The 24,220-nt window shown below is 54.3% G+C and overlaps 1 protein-coding gene across 1 annotated transcript; it reads left to right on the top strand.

Annotated features, from left to right (window-relative positions):
- Positions 1-24: 24 nt before the first annotated feature.
- LOC311199746 (tubulin polyglutamylase TTLL13-like) lies at positions 25-14,684 on the top strand (the record flags this gene model as incomplete). The annotated part of the gene is made up of 15 exons (XM_084273879.1): positions 25-81; positions 7,116-7,201; positions 8,112-8,152; positions 8,412-8,530; positions 8,911-9,041; positions 9,638-9,794; positions 10,071-10,217; positions 10,395-10,480; positions 10,622-10,847; positions 11,310-11,494; positions 12,219-12,407; positions 12,806-12,989; positions 13,322-13,519; positions 14,191-14,467; positions 14,587-14,684. 15 exons carry the CDS (start codon positions 25-27, stop codon positions 14,682-14,684), a joined length of 2,181 nt encoding a protein of 726 aa, XP_084130005.1.
- Positions 14,685-24,220: the final 9,536 nt, after the last annotated feature.

Genomic DNA, 24,220 nt, shown 5'->3' with positions numbered 1-24,220 from the left:
CATGTGAGTGAATTGGGTACAGCAATGACGTTTCAGAGGCTAGTGTTGGAGGCACTGGATGATATAATCATTACCTCTCAGGTAATAGCTCATTGTTGAAGTAATACTTTATTCTTAATTGGAAGTAAATAGCCACAGTTTGTTGAAATGTACTTGTAGAAATTACACTTGTGTAACAGAGAGCCCTCTAATGAGAATTCTGCATTTCACTGACTCTTCACAGAATCACAAACTCATTTAGGTTGCAAAAGACCTTTAAAATCATCAAGTCCAATGGTTAACCTAGCACTGACAAGTCCACCTCTGTACCATGTCCCTAAGCACAACCTCTACACATCTTTTAAGTACCTTCAGGGATGGCAACCCAGCCATTTCCCTGGGCAAGCCTGTTCCAATGCTTGACAACCCTTTTGGGGAATAATTTTTCCCAATATCCTATCTAAAGCTCCCTTGGACCAACTTTAGGCTGTTTCCTCATGTCCTATTCACTTTACGGAGTGAATAGAACCAGCTGGTTTTGAACACAAGGGGTTCAAGTTATAACTTTTATATCAAATAGGCACCTAGGCAATTAAATTGAAACAAAAAGAACTAAAAAAGGGATACAATGACAAGTTTCAAAATGCACTAACATGTTTATGCTGACCATAATTATATGACTGAATAAATAGTTAGAAATTAAAAAAACCCAAATGTTTAATTTTAAGTTCGTACATTAGTTTTGTTCTACAAGAAAAGGTGCAGGGTTACCTGTATTGGAAGTATTATAGTTAACTATCGATAACTAGAATGTCAACAGAAAATATTTTACCCATGCAACAAAGAATTGTTAAATTTACATCTATTCCTTTTCCTGTATGAGTATGTATTGGTAACCTTCCCACTCCCACCTTTCCTTTCCCACAGTAAATCATAGCCTTGCTATACCATTGCACTCAGTATCTTGCTAATTCTCTAAAACAATTGATTCACCAGAAATATGGAAGAAAGGTTTCAAATCATTCCTGCTTACATTTTATTTCTGAAAACTATACTCAAATACAGGTCCTATAGGTGGATGCTGTAGCCACCAGACCATGTAGCAGTTGGGTGTCTCCTGTCCAAATGACACACAGCACGGAATAAAAACCCCATCCACTTTACTGCACACACACACACTGAAACTCGAGTCGGGTAAGGAGAAGTAAAACCAGATTGTAAAGCACCTCCCACTACCCCTCCCTTCTTCCCATCCCAACTTTATTATCAATTTCTCTCCCTTCCTCCTCTCCTCAACCCTTCCCCTGCTGCACCCTGGGGTCCCACCCACGGCAGACAGTCCTTCACGAACGTCCCCAACGTGAGTCCTTCCCCACGGGGCTTCAGCTCTTCCCCAGCTGCCCCAGCGTGGGTCCCTGCTGTGGGTGCAGTCAGCAATCACACAGTGTCTCTCAGTCCCTCAGGCCCAGACTGCTCCAGCCTGGTCCCCCCACGGGGTCACAAGACCCCCAGCAAACCTGCTCCGTGGGTCTGTCTCTCCCATCTCTGTGTCTCTCTCTCCCCAGAGGCTGCAAGTGCTGCCAGGGGTTTGCTCCAACCTGGGTCACAGCAGCTCCTGTCTGTCTCCCCCTGATCCACCGTGGGGTCTCTCCAGGGGCTGCAGGTGGGGTCTGGGCCTTGTCCCTGGGCTGTGCGGGGACACCCGCTCCACCATGGGTTTCTCCAGGGGCTGCAGGGGCATCTTTCTGCTGGTACCTGGGGTGCCTCCTCCCCCCTTCCCTGCCTTTGATCCCTGCACAGCTCCTCACATCCTCTCACTCCCTTCTCTCGGGCAAAAAGCGGATGCAGGTTGTTTTCCTTCTTAAGTATTTTCTGCCAGAGGCTCAGCCTTGGGCAGCAGCAGGTCTGTCCTTGAGCCCACTGGTGTTGGCTCAAGGGGAAGCTTCTAGCAGATTCTCAGAGAAGCCACCCCGACAGCCCACCCCCCACTCCCCAAATCTTGCCATGCAAACCTGTAACACAACAAAGGACTGTAGAAGAATTCATTTTTGGTAGGGCTCCCTTGCTCCTACCCCCAGCAGCTGCTTCTTGGCATCTGCCAGAACCTTCTCCCTGTGCTGACCCTGCCCCACTGCCTGTGCCATGGTCCCACAGACCAGCTCTGCATGCACACCATGGGAAGGGTGCATTCGAGGGGAGAAGGAAATTCCACCCCTGGTGATTCCTCAGTTCGCTGACAGCCCTCAGTTCACCCTGCTCCCATGAGGTACCTACTCTTTTAGCTTCGCCCAGTGCCTGAGCCCTGCCTCGCTCCAACTCCATCCCACATGGACTTGCAAAACCCCTGCCTGAGGGTCTGGGTGAGGGCAGAATCCAGGCAGAGCTGGGCTGACACAGCCCCTGACAAGGGCTAACAGTTGGACTTGATGATCGTGAAGGTCTTTTCCAATCTTGACCATTCTATGATCTGCATTGCCCTGATCAACAAGCTCAGGGGGGGAGGATGAGGGGTGGGGGGGAGCGAGCCCCGTCCTGTTGTCTCAGATTGACTCCTCATTCTGTCAGCTCTCATCAGGGTGCAGCTGGGAGACAGGTCAGTGAGCGCTGAACACCACTCACTTGCCATGGAATAGCTCTTGGACCACAGAACAGGTCCTGCAACTCACATGCCCTGTCCAGGAAAAAGACAAAAAGGCTGATGAGTGTTTTAGGGATAGGAAAAGTGAAAGCATTGGAGAAAAATAGACGTTCTCCATTTTTTTATTCCCCTTCCTCAAAATATCTGCTAACAGCTCTTGGCTAGAGAAGATCCCCGGAAATTCCAGAACAAGGAATCCCCCAGGGACTTGTTCCCAGGGATTATCCTTGGCAAGAACATAGCATCATCCCCTGTCTCTGTGCCCTGGACAGCCATCTTACAGACTCTCAGCATGCTCCTTGCCCCAGGAATGACAGATGCTGGTGTACACAAACAGCCTAGAAACACACTTCCAGAGAAACAGCTCCCAGAGAAAGCTGGGCCTGAGTTATCCTCCCTTTTGAGGGGACCAAGTCATGCCCACGGAAGACTTGGTGCTGTGGTGGTTTGGCCCTGGCTAGAGGCCAAATGCCCACCAAAGCCGCTCGCTCACTCCCCCTTTCAGCTGAAAAGGGGAGAAAATATATATTGAAGGCTCAGAACTTGAGATAAGGACAGAGGGATCACTCTCTAGTTAGTGCAATGGGCAAAGCAGACTCAGCAAAGAATTAAGGGAAGTGATTTATTACTACTGCAGCTAATACACCCAGTGAACCGGAGTCGGAATAAAAATGCGAAGCGGCCAGGTCTTAAAGGACCTTCCCCCACACCCCTCCCCTTCTCAGCAGACTTAAACTTCATTCAGGACTTTACTCCCTTCTTCCCCCCCGTCGTGGTTTTACCCCGGCTGAGAGCCGAGATCCACGCAGCTGCCTGCTCCTTAAAGGAGAAGAGCAGGGGAAGAGGGAAGGGGGAGGGGGAGAGGCAAGGGAAGCGAAAAGGGGCAAATAATCCCAAAACCAAGAAACTAAAAGGCCCGTGTGTTGGGATAAGGATAGTTTACTAAGATAACAGAAAGATACAACATAACAATGCTGACAGGACTTTAGAGCAAAAATATATGAAGCTGTTGATACCCAATGCAGTTTCTCACCGAACCCACAGCTCAGGCCGTGCCACCCAGAGCCGTCCCAGAACCCGACCGTCCCCCAAGAACCGCGCGTCCCGGAGCCGCCCCTGCTCCTCCTCCCATCAGCCCCCTTTATACTGAGCATGACGTAATTGGCATGGAATACTCTCTTTGGCCAGTTTGGGTCACCTGTCCTGGCTTCGCCCCTCCTTTCTCATGAACAGAGAAATATGAAGAGCTGAGAAAGTCCTTGACTGTCTGACAGCAACTAGAAACACCAGGGTGTTACCAGCACTGCTTTCATTTTAACTCTCAAACACAGCATTCCATCCGCTGCTCCAGATGAAGTTAACTCCATCCTGACCAAAACCAGGACACCCCCCAACACGGTGTGGGGAGGGGCAGGGAACGGGCAGTGGGGTTCCGGTGGATCCTCACAAGCTGCTTTCCTTCCCCAGATCTTGACACGTCTCCTTCCCCCCCACCCCTCACCTCTTCACACACTTGACTTTAATGATAAATTCACTCCCTTCTTCCCCCCATGGCAGCACAGGGAGGGGCAGGGAATGGGGAATGGGGGTTTTCAGTCCATTCCTCCCCAGTTGTCTCCCGTCTCAGCTGTGGGAGGGCATTCCACACTCACCAGGGTCTTCCCCACGAGCTGCAGGGGAAACTCTCCTTCTTCATTCTTCCCCCCACTCTCCTTTGGGCCTGGCCTGGGTGGCTGTGCAGCTTGTTACATCTTCTCACTCCCTTCTCCAGTGGCAAAGTGCCTCTGGCAGCAGTTTGGTGTTTTTCTCCTCGATGTGACTCACAGTGGCGCTGTGACCATCTCCGACTGGCTCGGCCCTGGTGAGCGGCAACTTTGGCCTCAAACTGGCTGATGTTTATAGTCTGGAGCTGGCAGAAAGCTGAAACTGCTGCTTTCAAAAGCCATCTCAGCAGCACAGCTACACAGAACTGCAACAGTGCTCAGAGCAGCCCAGGCATCAGGATCTGGAAGTCCTGGCAGCCACATTGTTCTGAGACCAGCAGGAACCTCAGGCAGGGCTCCTGCAGCAGCTCCCGGTGCTGTCCAGCCACCCCCACAGCCCAGCAAGTACAGCTTTTGTCAGCTGACAGCCACAACGCGTCCCCTTGGGAAGCAGCTCCTGAAACCCTCAGCCTCTGTGGAGAGCTGCAGGAGTGTGGGGAAAAGGCAGCTCAGCTCCAAGCTGACAGCCACGGTGCAGCAGCCATGTGTTTGCTGCTTGCCTAAACCTTCTCTCTGACTGCTCCTTCTCCTGTCTGTCAGTGGGGGTCCCCCAGCGCATCCCTACCGTTGCCTGACCCTGCTCCCAGCCATGGAGCAGCTCCCAAGGGCAGCGGTGGGGAGTCCCTGTCAGGCCTCGTGCTTTTTTGGACATGGCAATGTCCTGTCTTCTTTTTGAACTGAACAAGTTCCTCTTTCCCAACTCTTTCCATATTGTTTCACTTGATGTGCAGCTTTCTGCTCCTTACCTGTCAGCTCACAGCTTCCAAGACGACAGGAGGTGGGGGGTTCCTGCATCCTTTTCTGGTGTCTGCTCTGTAGTGCTGGCTCCCCATCTCCCTCAGTTGCCAAATGCAAGGTGAAAGGCTTCTTCTGATTAAAATTGCTTGTCTTATTTCAGAAACCGTCCCCATAAGGCTTCACAGTGAAACTTCGCATATGCCGTCTGTGCATGAGCAGAGGCCTGTGCCTCTGAAAGAACTTTTAGGAGACTGTCATGTGTCCCATTATTGTTTGTATTATTGTTGTTATTATTATAATATTATTATCCCTCTCTGTGTGTGTGTGTGCGTGTCCCACAAACTGTTTGTGTCTCAACTCACGAGTTGGCCCAGCGCCTGTGGGTGAGCATGGGAGGGTTGGGAAAGGGGAAACTGTGATCTAACCCCCTAAATTTCACAGGGCTCAGATTATTTGGGGGCTTTGTGGGTTGGGTTTTTTTAGAAAAAGGATCATTGTCACAGCTGGGGTGGCTGGAACATGCTGGTGTGTGACTGTGCCTGTTCTTTTAAGCTTGAATTGACCAGAGCCCTCTCTTAGGGACAGAGCCACCAGGACTCCTGGGTCCCAGTCGTGGTGGTGCCCCAAGCCCAAGGGCTCCTTGGGTTGTGCTCGTTCCCCTCAAAGCAGGGGCTGTGCAGGGCCTGCAGTTCCCCAGGTCTGAGTAATGTTATGATTCAAAAACTCTCTTGCACTTTTTGAACCCCATCTCCAAAACTGAAAGCACACAGCATCTGGTCCCACGCAGAATGTGCCGGGATGGAAAGCTCTTGGTGGGCCACCCCTTCCCTAAACCTGGGGTTTCTTTTCAAGAAGCCTGCATCACACTCGGCAGCCTCCTGTCTCCACAGGCACCTGGCTGCAGCTTCAGGAGCCTGGTCCCACACTGCCAGCTGCACCTCGCAGCGGGACAGACGGACAACCGATCCCAGCTCCTCTGAGAGCCTGAGCATCTGCAGCAGCCATCGTCATCATCCTGAAACGCTGCTTGGCAGCCGCAGAGCACCAGGGGTGGACCTGCTCCCACCAGATCGGGAACCCTGGTACCCTCTGATGCCCCTTTTCTTGGCTTTGCAGAGATCGTGGCTGCCTGGGAGGCCGTTTCTGTAACTGGACACGTAATTGCCCTGTAATCTTGGGGCAGCTGGAGCTGGACAGGGTGGGCTGGTACGTGCGAGCTCAGGGGATGGAGGTTTTTTGCAGCTCTGAACAGCCCCCGCTTCCTCCCACAGCTATGGAGATTTGCAGGTCTACAGACACAAGAGGAAAACCACAACGTTCATCTGCAAGCCTCCCAGTGGCTGCCAGGGAAAAGGCATCTTCATAACATGTAACCCAAAGGAGATCAAACACGACAAGCGTAAGATCTGTCAGCAGCACATCTCTAAGGTAACGGGGACGATCTCAAACTAGAGCTGGGGGTGTGCAACCTCGCAGCTCCTCCAGCATCCCACATCCTCCTTGTGTCCTCTCCCTGCACCTTCCTGGACCTGCCAGGGGCACAGAGGTGGCCGCAGCTCAGCAAAGGCCTGGCGAAAGCTTGCCTTTCTCCTCGCTGCTGAGGTGCCGGGGAGCGGCACAAGCAGTGAGACAGAGCAGCCAGCCTCGTGCAGGGCTGAGAGTCATGGGGTGATAAATTGTGAGAGAAGGAAGCAGCCAGCCTTGAAAAGAAGAACTAACAAGCTGTGCTAAGAAGATATTTATCCTTTTATTATTTATTATTTATGTTTACATAACAATAGTCATGTAAGCCTTGTTGTTTGTGTTTAACCAATGAGCAGTTCTCAAATACAGAATGTTATAGGAAGCACCAATCAAGCTCAAGCAGACATAGCTTGCAAAGCGTATATATGCCTCCAATTGCAAACAATAAATTGACATTTGATTGCATGAAGCTGTGTCCCATCCCTCAATCACGGCTCATAGTAAATGAAAGCCTCTCACGTATCCTCTCTCAGGATGACACCTGCATGCATTTGACCAATTATGCCATCAACAGACGCAGTGAAAACTTTGTCTGGGATGACGTGAAGGGCAGCAAGAGGTACGGTCTTGTGGGGATGCTGCAGTGCCTGGGGCACGACCTGCAGGGAGGCTGCCTTTGGGAGCCCTGTTTGCCTGGGCCTTTCTCAGGGCTATTGTGGTATCACAGGGCAGCTCTTAGGTTCTTCTGTCCTGCACACAGGAAACTGTCCACCCTCTTTGCCTGGATGAGAGGAAACAACCTCAGAACGGCCAAGCTCTGGGAAGATATTGAAGATCTTGTTATCAAGACACTGATCTCAGCTCACCCCATTGTGAAGCACCAGTACCACAGTTGCTTTCCCCAGCACGTGACTGGCAGTGCCTGCTTTGAGATCCTGGGCTTCGACATTTTACTGGACAGAACGTTGAAGCCATGGCTACTCAAGGTGAGGGAGGAATCTCCTGCTGGGCTGAAACAAGACCGGAAGCAGTGGAGAGCCGACAGCTGGCTGGTCTGGGGGGAGGCTGCGCAGCAAGGAGCACATCTCCAAGCCCTGGGCTTGTCACAGCCCTGTCCCCAGGGCCATGGCTCTCAGGCTGCCCAGCTGAGTGCCGGCTTTCAGCCTCAGAGACGGCCGTCCTCAGGAGATGTCCTGTCAGGAAAGCATGAGCCTTCCACAACTAGCCCTGCTGTGCTCCCCTTGGGTGAACCCCAGTCCCCATGGAACAGGCTGGAACAGCCAACAGTCCCATGGAGCAGATGGGGCAGCACCAGGGATGGGAAAAAGAGGTGCTCGCTCTTTCCCCTGAGCCGGGAATCCCATTGAGCCTGAGCGTGACACGGCCAAGGAGAGGCTGCTGCTCAGGGCCCCTCTGCCACATCACCTCATGGCTTGCTGAGCCACTCTTGGCTCTGAGGCAGAATTGCCCCTTAGCCCAGTGTCCAGGTCCCTGCTGAGCGGCTGCTCTCTTGTCTAATTCCATTCCAGTGTTCCCTCCATCAACCTGACCAGCTGCAAGTATGAGAGTGGTAAGCCCTGGGACCCTGAGGCATGTGGACTCAGGGGGCTGAGAGCTCCCGGAATACTGGCAGCCAAGGTCTGGGCTGTGTTTAGCTGCATAAAGCATTTCGGTCACCTCCTGAAGGTCTCTGCCGGTACTTTGCATCTGTAGTTGGAAGCACAGGCTGAAGTGTTCTGACCACCCCCATGTCCCTGGTTACACTGGGGGTTTAGCATTCCCGGGGCCCCTCTGCCTGGCCCCTTTGTCACCTGCTCTCTTTGGTCCAGTGCGGCGGGCAGCACAGTGCTGCGGGCTTAGAGAAGCGGGAGAAACCGAGGAGTGGACGGTGTGTTGGGCAGACACCTCAGTCTCTCTGGAGCACATGGTGAAAATGAAATGGTTTCAGGTAAGTACCCCCCTGTCAAGAGCTGCAGGAGGAGCTCAGTAAGGGGTGGGGGGGGAGGGAAGTAGAATACGCGGGGGACGTAATGGAACAGCGTGTCGCATCAGGAAACAGAAGCGTCCAAAGAATCACCCATGGCCCTTGTCTGCTTAGGTTCCAGAGGATGCACGCTCACGAGCCTTTGCTTCTGCTGCGCCACTGGTACGGTGCCATCAGTGACACTGCTGGAGAATAACCCCTCAGCAGGCGGTCAAGGCCACCGCTTTAAAGCCCAGCTTCCTATTCTACCCGCTGGTTTCCGTGTGCGCCGGCTTTCCTCAGCTCTGGGGGAGGATCCCTGCTGTCCCTTTGCTGACTCTCTTTTCCCTCTGCACCTCTTTCAGAAAATCAACCACTTCCCAGGCATGATGGAGATCTGCCGGAAGGACTTGTTAGCGCGCAACCTGAACCGCATGCTCAAGCTCTTCCCCGAGGAGTACAAGATATTCCCCCGCACTTGGTGCCTGCCAGCTGAGTGAGTGATGGGCATTAAAGCAGCTGAGAGCAGGGATAGGAAATGAGGCAGCGGGAACCTCTCTGTGGTGGGCTGCGGGGCCTCTCTCAGACTTGGAATCCCTCCCTGTGACTGAGCGCTGTGTCGGCACACGTCTCTGGCTTCAGGCCGTGTGTCTTGCAGGCAGAGTGCAGAGGGGCTAAAGCTGGGGAGGGGCACCCACCCGGAATGCCAAAGGGCAGTGGGCGAGGGAGGAGTGTGAATCGGCTTTTGGCTGGAAGGTGTCTCTGCAGCTCGGAGCGAGCAGGAGAGGCGGCAGTGGCGGGGCGGCGTGGCAGGCTCTCGTCTCCCGGGGGCTGGGGCAGTGCCCATTGCTTGCCCGGGAAGGGCACGGGACAGGGGCACGAGGCCTGCTCCATGGACCCACCCACCTCCCGCTCAGCAGGATTTTCCCCCTTGCTGACCGAAAGCATCTTCGCTGCAAGAGCATCTCTTTGCAGGCCTCTGACTGTTCTTGGGGCTCTTTCCTGGGGCCAGGAAAACCTGTCCTCTGTTACGGGAGAGCTCTGGGGCTGGGAGGTTTTGCAGCTCTTAACAGTTCCCCCTTCCTTCCACAGCTATGGAGATTTCCAGGCTTACATACGCAAGTGGAAAATTGGAACGTTCATCTGCAAGCCTCAGAGTGGCTGCCAGGGAAAAGGCATCCTCATAACGAGAAACCCAAAGGAGATCAAACAGGACAAGCGCATGATCTGCCAGCAGTACATCTCTAAGGTAAGGGGGACGATCTCAAACTAGAGCTGGGGGTGTGCAACCTCGCAGCTCCTCCAGCACCCCACATCCTCCTTGAGTCCTCTGGACCTGCCAGGGGCACAGAGGTGGCCGCAGCTCAGCAAAGGCCTGGCGAAAGCTTGCCTTTCTCCTCACTGCTGAGGGGCCGGGGAGCAGCACAAGCAGTGAGACAGGGCAGCCAGCCTCGTGCAGGGCAGCCAGCAGCCGCCTCGCAGCCTTTGCTTTTCTCACGCTCCCTCTGCCTTTTATATCTCACAGCCTTTCCTCATTGATGGCTTCAAATTTGACTTTCGTGTTTATGTGCTGGTCACATCTTGTGACCCACTGAGGATTTTTATTTACAAGGAGGGTCTGGCCCGCTTTGCCACCGTGAAGTACATCAACCCCTGCAGCACCAGGAACCCAGTAGAAAAGGCAAGTCTGATGGCTTTCATGGCATGCAGCTTGCTTCTTTCCCATTCTTTGCACACTCTGTACCCCTGCCTCCTCCTCCCAGAAGGTGTTTCAGGGTGTCTGTGAGCTGTTTGTGTTGGTGCCGTGTGGCTCACTGTAAATGAAAGTCTCTCTCGTTTCCTCTCTCAGGATGACATCTGCATGCATTTAACCAATTATGCCATCAACAAATGCAGTGAAAACTTTGTCTGGGATGACGTGAAGGGCAGCAAGAGGTATGGTCTTGTGTGGATGATGCAGAGCCTGGGGAACGACCTGCAGGAAGGCTGCCTTTGGGAGCCCTGTTTGCCAGGGCCTTTCTCAGGGCGATCGTGGTCTCACAGGGCAGCTCTTAGTGTCTTCTGTCCTGCACACAGGAAAATGTCCACCCTGTTTGCCTGGATGACAGAAAAGAACTTTGACACGGCCAAGCTCAGGGAAGATATTGAAGATCTTATTATCAAGACGCTGATCTCAGCTCACCCCATTGTGAAGCACCAGTACCGCAGTTGCTTTCCTCAGCACGTGACTGGCAGTGCCTGCTTTCAGATCCTGGGCTTTGATGTTCTACTGGACAGAGATTTGAAGCCGTGGCTGCTCGAGGTGAGGGGGGAATCTCCTGCTGGGCTGAAGCAAGTCTGGAAGCAGTGGAAAGCAGATAGCTGGCTGGTCGAGGGGAGACTGTGCAACGAGGGGAGGTGGGCTGAACAGAGCTGACCTGCTTCAAAAGGGCCACCTGGGTCCCAAAACCAACAAGCTGTGAAGTCAAGTAGCCAGGCGAGCTGCTGTAGGCTAAGCAGGACTGGAGGGTGTCCCTGTCCGTTCCCTGGTCACCCTCTCCAAGAGCAGGGAGTGCCCTGAACCCAAGGCTGCCTTGACCTGTAAGAGCATCCCGAATCCCGACAGCTGCTCCACACCCCCAGTCCTGCGGGCTGTGGGGTCTGAGCGGCCGGCCAACTTCATCAGAAAGTGTGCGGTAGGACTGGGTCTGGGGCTGGGGCTGGGGCTGGCTGCTGGCAGCGCTTGCTGGGAGCTGGGGTGTGAATTAGCTCCTTGTTTTGGCAGGTGAACCACTCTCCCAGCTTCACCACAGACTCTCGCCTGGACCGCAAGGTGAAGGACGCGCTTCTCCGCGATACCATCAGCCTGATAAACGTGCCTGCCTGTGACAGAAGGAAGGTGCTGGAGGAAGACAAGCAGCGCGTAAAGAAACGGCTCCTGCACAGCCATCAGACTCGCCGTGCATCCAGGTACCGCTCTTCCCCATCGTGCCTCAGGTCCCAGTGAGAAAAGATCTCCCCAAGGCTTCAAACGTAAGCTCCCGGAAGCTGTGACACTCTATGGCCTCGGAGGACAAATCTCCCAAACCTTTGGCATCCTGCAAGGAAGCGCCAGGGCTTGTCTCTGGGCACGAGGAGACTTGAGGCGCTGGGTGCTCTGGGACCTGTGCATCAAGGTCCATCCCCATCGAGCCCACTGCCCGGCCTTTTCCTGCTGCAGGGAGCAGGGGGTGGTGGGCAGGAACCCCTCCAGCTCCCATTTCAATTAGGACACCCAAGAGAATTCCAGGCTGGAGCTGCTGAGCATGTTAACTCCGTACTCAGCCTCTGCCCCTGCAGCCTCAGCTGCTCCAAGTTCCCCGCTGGCTGGCAAAGAAAGCTCCTGACAGCGTGCGGGGTAGCAGGAACGCCTCGAGTAGGGGCTTCTAAAGGAAATTCTCTGCTCCTTGGATTAGCTGGGGGAAAAGGCTGAGGGGCAGCATGGCATAAGCGTGGGCAGCAGGGGAGAGAGCTGGAAGTGCTTCCCCAGCCCACTCTGGGGGTAGGTGGAGCACAGATCACGTTGGTTCCCTGCACGCACGTAAAAGGGGCTACCAGATGGGGAAAGAAGCTTGCCAGGCCCTTGTCCCTCACCGTGGCAGCACCTGGAGCCTCCTGTCCCAACTCCCTGCCTGTGCTTTCTCCCGGTTTGCAGACGTCAGGAGCTGGAGAGCAACCAGGCTGCCTGGCTGGCGGAGGCAGAACAGTACGAGAACTCGCACCTGGGCGGTTTCCGGCGCATTTACCCGGCGTGTGGGACAGAGAAGTACGAGCCGTTCTTCAACCAGAGCATCTCCCTCTTCCGGGAAACCGCCTCATCCAAAGCAAGGGAGGAGTGTGCCAGGTACGCTGCCCTTGTGGAGAACCCACTCCTCACATGGCTGGCACAGAGACCACTGGCTTCTGAGCCCTTCTTGGGAGCAGCTCTGGTGCTCAACAGATGCACCTAAGCTGGTGAGCGCTGGAAGGGAAGGAATCTGCAGGAGTGCGTCCTCTGGAGAGGCAGACTCCCTATTCCACTGACTTCTGGGCCTGTGCTATGGCACAGGCATCCTCGACCCTTCTGGCGGCCATGGCCGAATTCAAGGGGGTTTCTCACAGCCATGCGAGTCTCTTTTCCAAGTCCTCCTGGCCCATCTCCCTGCACCCTTCTCTTCGGGTCTGTTCAGTCCAGACTCGTAATCGCCTTTTGTTCTTACGGCTCCTCTTGACCTGGTGACTGAGACTCCTGCTCTCCAGCAGGAAGAAGCTGGAGGAAATTCGACTGAGAAAAGAAAAGCTGGAGGCTCTCACCATCAAGAAGAAAACGGAGAGGAAAGAGCACCTGCAAGGAGTGTCAGCTGGGGACAGATCCCAGATCCATGCAAAACCCACAGCTCCCACCATCCTCCTCACCAAGAGGCTCAGCATCGCAGGGAACAGGAAGGTACCTTGCTCTTGGCACTGGTGGTCATGAGGCCCTCAAAGGCAGTAAGGTGGATCAGGGCTGGGCTAGCCAGGGGTGTCTCCCAGGCAAGGGAGCTCCGAGGTTTGACTCCCCTTCCTGATGTCGGGAGAGCTGACAGCTTGTGCTGGGAGGCACTTGCAAGCACCCGGCTGTCCCGTCCCAGGGCTGTTGGGACTCCCACCGGGATCTTGTCCCAGCTCCAGCCCCAAGTCTGTCATTATCCTTAGGGCTGGGAGCAGCCTGTGGCTTGGTGTCTCTCGGGCATCACTAGGGCTTCAAGTTTGCTGGAACTCGGGTCTGTCTTTCCAAAGGTGCAGCCCATGCAGTACAACTCTATGCAGCCCCAGGACATTGTGGAAAAGGAGGAGAAGGAAAGAAGGGAGGCTCTTCTGCAGCGGGCGAATCTTATCCGCCGCTGTGGCATTGTGGATCAGCTCTCTCAGCTGCTCCCCACAGCCAAGGGACCAGCCGACACCCAGGAATTCAGCACCATTAAGCCCAAAGGCCAGGTAAGGGAAGGCCGACCCTGCGAGGCCGGCACAGGAGAGCCATTCGTGGGCGGGGCGTGAGCAATGACGCGCAGGCATCGAGCAGCCCTGGCGCGGCCCAGTTCAACGAGATCCCACGTGGTGTCTGGGTCCATGGGTTTTGTTCCAGTTCTGGGACGTTGGGGACTACAGGGAAGCCTGGGCAACCAAAGGCTCTTGGTGAATTCTGCGCTGCAAACAACGGCTCTCCCCACATGCCTTGCCTTCTGCCTTGCACCAGGATGCAACAGGGATGGGGATGAGCCCTCCACAGGCACCCTGAGGCAAAGGCAGTGCGTGTGCCCAAGCTCTGCCTAAACTCCAAGGGATCTTTTTCAGCAGCAAAGTTTTATCTGGGGCTGGGTCAGAGCCTTTCTTGCTGAGCCTGGCACTTCTCTCCGCAAAGCCTGCTCCGGCTCAACCAGTGCTGAGGGCAGACGGTGGCAGTCAGCACTGCTGCAGGCAGATGATGCAGGCAGCTGCTGTGCCCGCTCAGAGCATTTGAGTTGAGGGCGCTGAGTGTGGTTTGCACCCAGGGGAAGGCACAGGGCCAGGCTTTAGCGAGCACCTGTGGGCGACCAGAGACGACTTTTCCTTCCCACCTCATGTCAAGGCCTGTGGAACTGAGCTGCTGCTGCTTTCTCTCCTCCCAGATGGAGTTTCCGTGTGATGAACTCAAGGGTCACAACACTCACCAGGCGCTGACTCTCAGCCTGCCCTTGCTCCCACGAGCTCACATCCAGCCTTCAGCAAACCAGCGCATGCCCAAGCCCAGAGCCAACACTGAGCTGCCAGCCACACCGGGCTTGGATCCTGCTGCCACAGGCTCCCTCTACATCCAGGGACGTCAAATCCCCTGCCATGAGCGCAGCAAATTGCAGCAGGCGAGAGGCCAGAGGCTCCCTGGCTGGGGAATCAAGGCTGCAGACCGTGAGTACCACTTTCCCCGCCGCTGGCCCTGAGCAACCCCATCAAGGAGGTTCCAGGGGGTGAGCAGGAGAGCTGCTGGGTTCTGCTTGTCCTCCCAATGAATGACTGTGCTCTTGCAGGCGAAGACCACAGTGTGTCCTCACGCAAGGGCACCTGTCCGCCGGGAACCCCAGCCAGCACAGGGAAGTCCAACTCCCCAACTCCCGTTCATCTCTGAGACAAGAAGAGCCAGCAGCAGGCAAGTAGAGCCCCAGATGAGCCAAGGGGTGCCACGCACCCCATTTTCTGCACAGAGCCCTCTTTGCCCACAGCTCCACATGCAGCTGAGCGCCTGCATCGCACAATGTGGATGGCATTGAAGCCAATCCTGTACCCCTCAACACCACAGCTGGGACACATCCTCAGAAACCTCCTGTCTCCACAGGCGCAGCTCTGCCTGGTCCAAAACCAGCAGCTACACCTCGCTGCTCAACTGCCAGACAACATAACCCAGCACCTCTGCGGGGTGGCATCAACAGCAACAGTCATCTCCTCTATCTGGAAAAGACGCCTGGCAGCCACCCAGCACCAGGAGGGGGCCTGCTCCCACTACATTGGAGACCCCACCACCCCGCCCACCTCCACCCCAGCTTCCAGCACAGACAGGAATGAATTACAGGACCAGCCCAACACCTACCAGCCCTCCAATGAATGGAATCCACCTCCCCAACCCGAATAAACGTGTAGACAGAAATACAGATCAGAGCACAACTGTCTGGGTCGTGACAGCAGCAAACCCAGGAGTTCCCTGGGCCAAACTGCACCTTGGGGCACACAGGGCCACGGGTGCTCACAGGGTTAGCAAGCAGGCAGGTGGGCATGGGACCTGCCCAGCATGACACAGGTGCTATAAACCAGACTTTGGGCCCTCTAAATGGGGGGAACCTATTGCTTCCTTGATGGCCACAAGGCATCATAGAATCACAGTATCCTTCAGCTGTCTTGGCTGGCAGGGACCTCTCACATCATCGAGTCCCACCATCAAGCTGGCCTGCCAGAGCCATCACTGAACTATGTCCCTAAGTGTTTCAATGCATTTTGAGAGGAGTGGGTTTTGTAGCCCACCCAGATTTATCCCTGACCCCCATATAATCAGGCCTGGGGAAGGCAGCAGAGACGTGTCAGTATGCAGTAACAGGCTAGCAGATGTCCCTGAGAACACGAGCTTGCAGGCAATTCCATGAGATAACAAACTGCAGGAATGTGAACAACTGCCTTAAAAAGGAACGGCGTGACTGTGTAGCCTCAACCCATTATTAGCCATAGTGAGACGCAGGTAAGGCGGGTGAGCAGAGCATCTGACCCACAGCAACGTAATGGAACTCGTGCACTGATACAGAAACCTGTATAAGCTCTGTGTGTGTTTCAATAAAGGAGCTCAGCACTTGATCACACTGGTCTGAGTTGAGTCCGCAAAACTTCAGCTGCGGCACCTAAGCACTGCGTCTGCACGTATTTTAAATACCCCGAGGGCTGGCGACTGCGCCACCTCCCGGGGCAGCCCCTTCCAGGGCCTAAAAACCCTCTCTCGGAAGAGATTCCCCTGAGCCTCCTCCAGACTAAACAGCCCGGCTTCCCTCAGACGCCCCTCACAACATTTGTCTTCCAGTCCCCTCAGCAGCCTCTTGCCCCTCCTTGCCCAAATGAAGCTTTGGTCCATATTAGAGGGCCTGGGGATCTACAAGGAGGCTTAGAGCTGGAAAAGAGGGCGTTGGGCCCCACACAGTTGAGTCTGGACCCTCAGCAGCAGGGCTTTGGCCTTCAGAACAGAACTTTGGGTGCTGACAGTGGAGCTCTAGCAATGAAAATGTGGCTTTCCACCCTGAAACCGGGTTTGGCGCCCTCAAGTGATGCTTTACAGCCTAAAAATGGGCTTCTGGAGGCTGAAAACAGGGCTTTGAGCATGAAACAGATGAGGCCTTTTTCGCTGTGTGAGGAGTTTGGCCCCTAAGAACAGGCTTTGGGCTCCACAACTCTGGGCTGAAAATTCAAAATTGGGCTATGGTTCCTAAAAGTGACACTCTGGAGCCAGAGAAGGAGGCTCTGTACTCTCACGGGGAGGCGTTGGGGGACCCTTCAAAAGCAGGCTCAAGGCCTTCAAAGGGATGGTCTGGGCTCCTAAGGAGGGGAGTCCTGTCACCTTAAAAGTGCAGCTTGGAACCATGAGGGCTTGGACCCCCCAAAATGAGGCTTTTAGACCTCAAAGAGAGACCTGGGCAGACCAGAGAGCTGGGCAATCACCAGCCATGCGGCCATGGGAGCAGGTCCAAGGCTGGGCCTTTCCGGACAACAGGGGGAAGAGAGCAGCCCTTGGGAGAGACCTGCAGAAGGGCCCTGGGTGAGAGCCTGCATCCCTCTGCGGTGGTTTGACAGGCAAGAAGGACCTGTGGCCCTCCAAACAGGGGACACAACTCCACGTGCAGCCAAGTGCCTGCATCTCACAGCACATCAGGCGCTGAACATCACCCTGCAGCACCCAGCACGGCAGCCATGGCAGGGCCTCGGCAGCCTCCTGTCTCCACAGGCACCTGGCAGCAGCTTCAGGAGCCTGGTCCCACACCGCCAGCTGCACCTCACTGCTGGACAGACGGACAACCGATCCCAGCTCCTCTAGAGATGGAGCCGACTCCGGCAGCCAGAACAGTCTGTGAGCAGTTTGTGTTGGTGCCATGTGGCTCATAGTAAATGAAAGCCTCTCACGTATCCTCTCTCAGGATGACACCTGCATGCATTTGACCAATTATGCCATCAACAGACGCAGTGAAAACTTTGTCTGGGATGACGTGAAAGGCAGTAAGAGGTACGGTCTTGTGGGGATGCTGCAGTGCCTGGGGCACGACCTGCAGGAAGGCTGCCTTTGGGAGCCCTGTTTGCCAGGGCCTTTCTCAGGGCGATCGTGGTCTCACAGGGCAGCTCTTAGTGTTTTCTGTCCTGCACACAGGAAACTGTCCACCCTGTTTGTTTGGATGAGAGAAAACAGCTTCAATAAGGCCAAGCTCTGGGAAGATATTGAAGATCTTGTTATCAAGACACTGATCTCAGCTCACCCCATTGTGAAGCACCAGTACCACAGTTGCTTTCCCCAGCACGTGACTGGCAGTGCCTGCTTTGAGATCCTGGGCTTCGACATTTTACTGGACAGAAAGTTGAAGCCGTGGCTGCTCGAGGTGAGGGGGGAATCTCCTGCTGGGCTGAAACAAGACCGGAAGCAGTGGAGAGCCGACAGCTGGCTGGTCTGGGGGGAGGCTGCGCAGCAAGGAGCTGTGGGCTGAACAGAGCTGATCTGCTTCAGAAGGGCCTCCTGGGTTAAGTCAAGTACCAGGCAAGCTGCTGTAGCCTAAGCGGGACTGGAGGGTGTCCCTGACCGTTCCCTGGACACCCTCTCCAACAGCAGGGAGTGCCCTGAACCCAAGGCCTTCTTGACCTGTAAGAGCATCTCAAATGCCGAGAGCTGCTCCACACCCCCAGTCCTGCGGGCTGTGGGGTCTGAGTGGCCGACCGACTTCATCGGAAAGTGTGTGGTACGGCTGGGGCTGGTTTTGGGTCCAGGGATGAGGTTGGGGCTGGGGCTGGCTGCTGGCAGCGCTTGCTGGGTGCTGGAGTGTGAATTAGCTCCTTGTTTTGGCAGGTGAAGCACTCTCCCAGCTTCGCCTGGAGCGGGAGGTGAAGGATGCACTTCTCCGCGATACCATCAGCCTGATAAACGTGCCTGCCTGTGACAGAAGGAAGGTGCTGGAGGAAGACAAGCAGCGCGTAAAGGAACGGCTCCTGCACAACCATCAGACTCTCCGTGCATTCAGGTACCGCTCTTCCCCATCGTGCCACAGGTCCCAGTGAGAAAAGATCTCCCCACGGCTTCAAACGTAAGCTCACGGAGGCTGTGGCACTCTAAGGCCTTGGAGGAGAAATCTCCCAAGCCATTGGCATCCTGCAAGGGAGCACCAGGGCTTGTCTCTGGGCACGAGGAGACTTGTGGCGCTGGGTGCTCTGGGTCCTGTGCATCGAGGTCCAGCCCCATCAAGCCCACTGCCCGGGCTTTTCCTGCTGCGGGGGAGAGCGGGTGGTGGGTGGGCAGGAATCCCTCCAGCTCCTGTTTCAATTATGACACCCAAGAGAACTCCAGGCTGGAGCTGCTGAGCATGTTAACCCCGTACTCGGCCTGCCCCTGCAGCCTCAGCTGCTCCAAGCTCCCCACTGTCTGGAGAGGAAAGCTCCTGACAGTGTGCGGGGTGGCAGGAACGCCTCGAGCAGGGGCTTCTAAAGGAATTCTGTTATCATTGGGTTAGCTGGGGGAAAAGGCTGAGGGGCAGGGTGAGAGCCTGGGCAGCAGGGGAGAGAGCTGGAAGTGCTTCCCTAGCCCTCTCTGGGGGTAGGTGGAGTGCAGATCGTGTTGCCTCCCTGCATGCATGTGAAAGGAGCTATCAGATGGGGGAAGAAGCTTGCCAGGCCCTTGTCCCTCACCCAGGCAGCACCTGGAGCCTCCTGTCCCAACTCCCTGCCTGTGCTTTCTCCCGGTTTGAAGACGTCAGGAGCTGAAGAGCAACCAGGCTGCCTGGCTGGCCCAGCCAGAGCAGTATGAGAAGTCCCACCTGGGCGGTTTCCGGCGCATTTACCCGGCGTGTGGGACAGAGAAGTACGAGCCGTTCTTCAAGCAGAGCATCTCCCTCTTCCGGGAAACGGCCTCATCCACAGCAAGGGAGGAGTGTGCCAGGTACGCTGCCCCTGTGGAGAACCCACTCCTCACATGGCTGGCACAAAGACCCCTGGCTTCTGAGGTCTTCTTGGGAGCAGCTCTGCTGCTCAACAGATGCACCTAAGCTGGTGAGCGCTGGAAGGGAAGGAGTCTGCAGGAGTGCGTCCTCTGGAGAGGCAGACGCCCTTTTCCATTGACATCTGGGCCTGTGCTGTGGCACATTGCTTGTTTTTCATGGGATTCATTTTCCTCCCTCTTTGCTGGGGGTTGTTTGGGGGTTTTTCTCTCCCCTTTTAAAAATTGCTTTTTGCTTATGAAACTGTTTTTCTCTCATCCCATGAGTTTCTTTCTCTTTTTTATCTTTTGAATCCTCCCCCCATCACACCAGGGGACAGTTAGTGAGCTGCTGCCTGGTGCTTAGTTGCCAGCTGAGGTTAAAACCATGACATTAAAACCATGACACATGGACGGGCTTGTTTTTTTTTTCCCTGGGCACTTTCTAGCCCAATCTACCTCCCAAAAAACTCTTCGCCTTCCCCTTCTTTCTCCCCAGCAGAGGGCAGTCTGCGCAGTGCCCAAGGCAGAGCTCTGGTCCCTCCCCAGAGAGCCTCTGAAGGGCACAGAAGCTCCTGGGTGGCAGACAGGGCCATTCAGCCACAGAGACTGGGGCATCCATGGAACAAGGAAAATCAGATCCATGGCAGCACGGTGTGCTGTGTGAATCGGCTTTTGGGTGGAAGGTCTTAACAGTCCCCGCTTCCTCCCACAGCTATGGAGATTTCCAATACTACAGACATAAGAGGAAAACCAGAATGTTCATCTGCAGCCTCCCAGTGGCTGCCAGGGAAAAGGCATCTTCATAACACGTAACCCAAAGGAGATCAAACACGACAAGCGTATGATCTGTCAGCAGTACATCTCTACGGTAACGGGGACGATCTCAAACTAGAGCTGGGGGTGTGCAACCTCGCAGCTCCTCCAGCATCCCACATCCTCCTTGTGTCCTCTCCCTGCACCTTCCTGGACCTGCCAGGGGCACAGAGGTGGCCGCAGCTCAGCAAAGGCCTGGCGAAAGCTTGCCTTTCTCCTCGCTGCTGAGGGGCCGGGGGGCGGCACAAGCAGTGAGACAGAGCAGCCAGCCTCGTGCAGGGCAGCCAGCAGCCGCCTCGCAGCCTTTGCTTTTCTCACGTCCCTCCTGCCTTGTGCTCTCACAGCCTTTCCTCATTGATGGCTTCAAATTTGACCTTCGCATTTATGTGCTGGTCACCTCTTGTGACCCACTGAGGGTTTTTATCTACAAGGAGGGTCTGGCCCGCTTTGCCACCGTGAGGTACATCGACCCCAGCAGCACCAGGAACCCAGTAGGAAAGGCAAGTCTGGTGGCTTTCATGGCATGCAGCTTGCTTCTTTCTCATTCTTTGCACCCTGTGTACCTTTTCCGCCTTCTCTCAGAAGGTATTTCAGGTGTGTCTATGAGCTGTTTGTGTTGGTGTCCTGTAGCTCATTGTAAATGAAAGTCTCTCACGTTTCCTCATTTGTCCTCTGTTATGGGCGAGCTCAGGGGATGAGGGTTTTTGCAGCTCTGAACAGCCCCCTCTTCCTCCCACAGCTATCGAGATTTCCAATACTACAGACACAAGAGGAAAACCGGAATGTTCATCTGCAGCCTCACAGTGGCTGCCAGGGAAAAGGCATCTTCATAACACAAAACCCAAAGGAGATCAAACACGACAAACAAACGAACGGTGCAATTATTCAAGAAGGGAACAGTTTAAACTGACCTTGTGTCTATAACTCAGCAATCTGCACCAAAGTGAAGAACAGACTGCAAGGAAGACTATGAGCCTTTCTCCAGAAGACCCCAAAAGGCCACCACCACATAGCAGCGTCCCTGCACCAGAGCGAGGAGGCTGATGGTGATGATTTCTCAGCACTGCTTTGAATAACCCAGCCTCTTCTCAGAATTCTTATGTGTATGTGTGACTGGGTGTAATAAATACCTGACTGATTGTTGACAACTGGTCTGAGTGGGAGAACATTTTTAGCTCATGTCAGCTGAAGCAACTGATTTGTGGAAATCTGAAGAGTGTAAAAAAATCAATAATATATGGGAGGAGGACTTTAGAGAACTCTCAATCAGGTGCAAGAATAAGTCTTTGCCCATTTATACAGGTTTATACAGGTTTATACAGGCATTTTATTTGAACTTATTTGAATTTACATTCAGTTTAGGTACATCCATTGCAAGGAAAACACTCCTTTAGAACTCGCCCAAGGTGGGCAAAAACAGGGGGGAGGGATATTGAAAAAGAGCCCCCTGGGGTGTATTTTGGCCCATTGGAAAGATATTGTAGGGTCAGCAGGAACAGAAGACGGGAAGACCCTGATTAACTATTGCAATCAGTGGTGGCATCTGTATAAATCAGAACATTGGGTAAAATGTCCTCTTGGGCCACATTCAGCCGCGCTGCGAGCGCTGCTTCCCGTAGGAGGCTGGTCCCATGCCCTGAACATAGTATCATACAATCACAGAATTGAAGGGGTTGGAAGGGACCTCGAGAGATCATCAGGTCCAACCCCCCTGCCAAAGCAGCTCCCTAGGACATATCACTCAGATAGGCGTCCAGACGGGTCTTGAATACCTCCAGTGAAGGAGACTCCACCACCTCCCTGGGCAGCCTGTCCCAGGGCTCCCTCACCCTCACTGTGAAAAAGTTTTTCCGCATGTTGGTGCGGAACTTTCTATGTTCCAACTTGCAGCCATTGCCTCTTGTCCTGTCCCCACAGACCACTGAAAAGGGGCTGGCCATTTCCCCCTGCATCCCCTGCTTCAGATAATTATAAACTTTAATTAGGTCCTCCCTTAGTCTTCTCTTCTCAAGGCTGAACAGCCCCAACTTACTCAGCCTTTCCTCATAGGGGAGATGCTCCAGGCCCTTAATCATCTTCTTAGCCCTTCTTTGGACTCTCTCCAGGAGATCCCTATACCAAGGAGCCCAGACCTGGACACAAAACTCCAGGTGGGGCCTGACCAGGGCAGAGTAGAGGGGGAGGATCACCTCCTTTGATCTGCTGGCTATACTCCTCCGGATGCAACCCAGGATCCCATTGGATCTCTCAGCCCCCAGGGCACACTGCCGGCTCATGGCCAACCTGTCATCAACCAGGACCCCCAGGTCCTTCTCCATTGAGCTCTTCTCCAGCAGGTCATCCCCCAGCCTGTGCTGATACAAACGGTTGTTCCTTCTCCTGGACCTCCCCTACTTCAACCAGAGGGAAATTCTTCATTTCCCAAACACTCCTACTTTCATCCAGTGTCTGTGAGTTCCAGGGGGCCTTTGAAGTGAAGACCGAAGCGAAGGCGGCATTCAGTTGCCACCTTGATTTTAACCCACAAGCACTCGATGGATGGTTCATCCTTCCCCAGGTGGAGCTCAATACATTCTAGGTGCTCTCTCACATAAAGAGCAACTCCTCCACCTCGCCTCCCTAGCCTGTCTTTCCTAAAAAGCACATAGCCATCCATGACAGCGTGCCAGTCGTCCAGGTTGTCCCACCACGTCTCTGTGATTGCAATGAGAACGTGGCCCTGCGACCGCACAAAGATCTCTAATTCTTCTTGCTTGTTCCCCATGCTACGTGCATTTGTATAACGGCATTTTAGTGGGGCAGCAGATGTAGGTATCCTCAACAGCCCACAGCGAGATTTCTGACAGGGGACTGGCAAAAGTGGCTCCACTGAGGAGTACTCAGGGCAATCCACAGAATTTTCTCTACTCTCACGTGGAAAAACTTCCCCAAGTCCACCACTGTGCTGTTGGTATTTACCTTTTTCCACCATCACCTCCCGTTGTGACTCCTGAAGCACTTGCCTAACCCCAGCAGCCTTCTTAATATCCCCTTCCTAACTAGTTTAAAGCTCGATTGATGAGCCCTGCCATCTCCTGGGCAAGGATCTGCTTTCCTTTATAGGACAGGTGAGCCCTATCAGCAGTCATCATGCCAGGAGCAGAGTACACCGTCCCTTGGTAAAAAAACCAAAGTTCTTGTGCCGGCACCAGCCTTTCAGCCACACATTCAACTCATGGGTCCTCGTGTCCTGCTCTGAGCCCCTCCTCCCACAAGTGGGGATAGACGAGAATATTATTTGGGCTCCCCCCCTCAACAAAGCGCCCCAGATGCCAGAATTCCCTTTTGACAGCTCGAAGGCTACACTTTGTGATTGCGTTCCTGCCTGCTTGAACTATCAGTATGGATAATAGTCAGTGGATCTTACCAGCCCTGGTAGCCTTCTGGTAATGTCCCTGACCCAGGCTCCAGGTAGGCAGCACACCTCCCTGCGTGTAGGGTCTGGTCTACATATAGGGCCTTCTGTCTCTCTGAGAAGGGAATCCCCTACTACAACTACCTTTCTCTCTTGCCTAACAGAGGCAGTCTCGAGGCGTGCGGATGGTCACCTCACTCTAGGCTTCCGCTTCCTCTGAGGCAGAGGGGCTCCATTCATCTCCTCACATACCTCCTCCTCAACTGCCATGATGTTGGTATGACATGAGTGCGGAGAGAGATCGCTGCTGCAGCAGGTTTGCTGAGGGAAAGCTTGTGACCCCGTGGGGAACAAGGCTGGTGACATCTGGGCCTGAGAGATTGCACCCCATGGAAGGGACCAACACTGGGGCAGTGGGGGAAGATCTGAAGCCTCCTGGGAAAGGACTCTCCCTGTTGGAGAAGTTCACTGAGGATTCATGGGGTATTCTGTAGAAAAACTGGTGTTGAAGAGAGAGTGACAGAAACATGTTGAAAATCACAGATGGCATGTGCTGCATGGATCTGTCTGACCAGACCAAACACAAAAGATAGAAGAAGGAAAGGGATTTTTTTGGGCTAGACAGCTTGTTTCATGGGTGGGGAATTCATGCTGGATATTGTCAATGGTCAAAACAGGATTATTGATTTTGATAATTGTAGTGGCTGTCTGCCTGCTGTGTTTGTTGAGCTTTCAGCAAAGGGCCCTGCAGAAATGG

This window comes from Gallinula chloropus, assembly GCF_964237585.1.
Source record: "Gallinula chloropus genome assembly, chromosome: 21".
NCBI classification, from domain to species: domain Eukaryota; kingdom Metazoa; phylum Chordata; class Aves; order Gruiformes; family Rallidae; genus Gallinula; species Gallinula chloropus.
The sequence above is the reverse complement of the archived record's forward strand: the minus strand, read 5'-3'. Positions and strand labels throughout refer to the sequence as shown.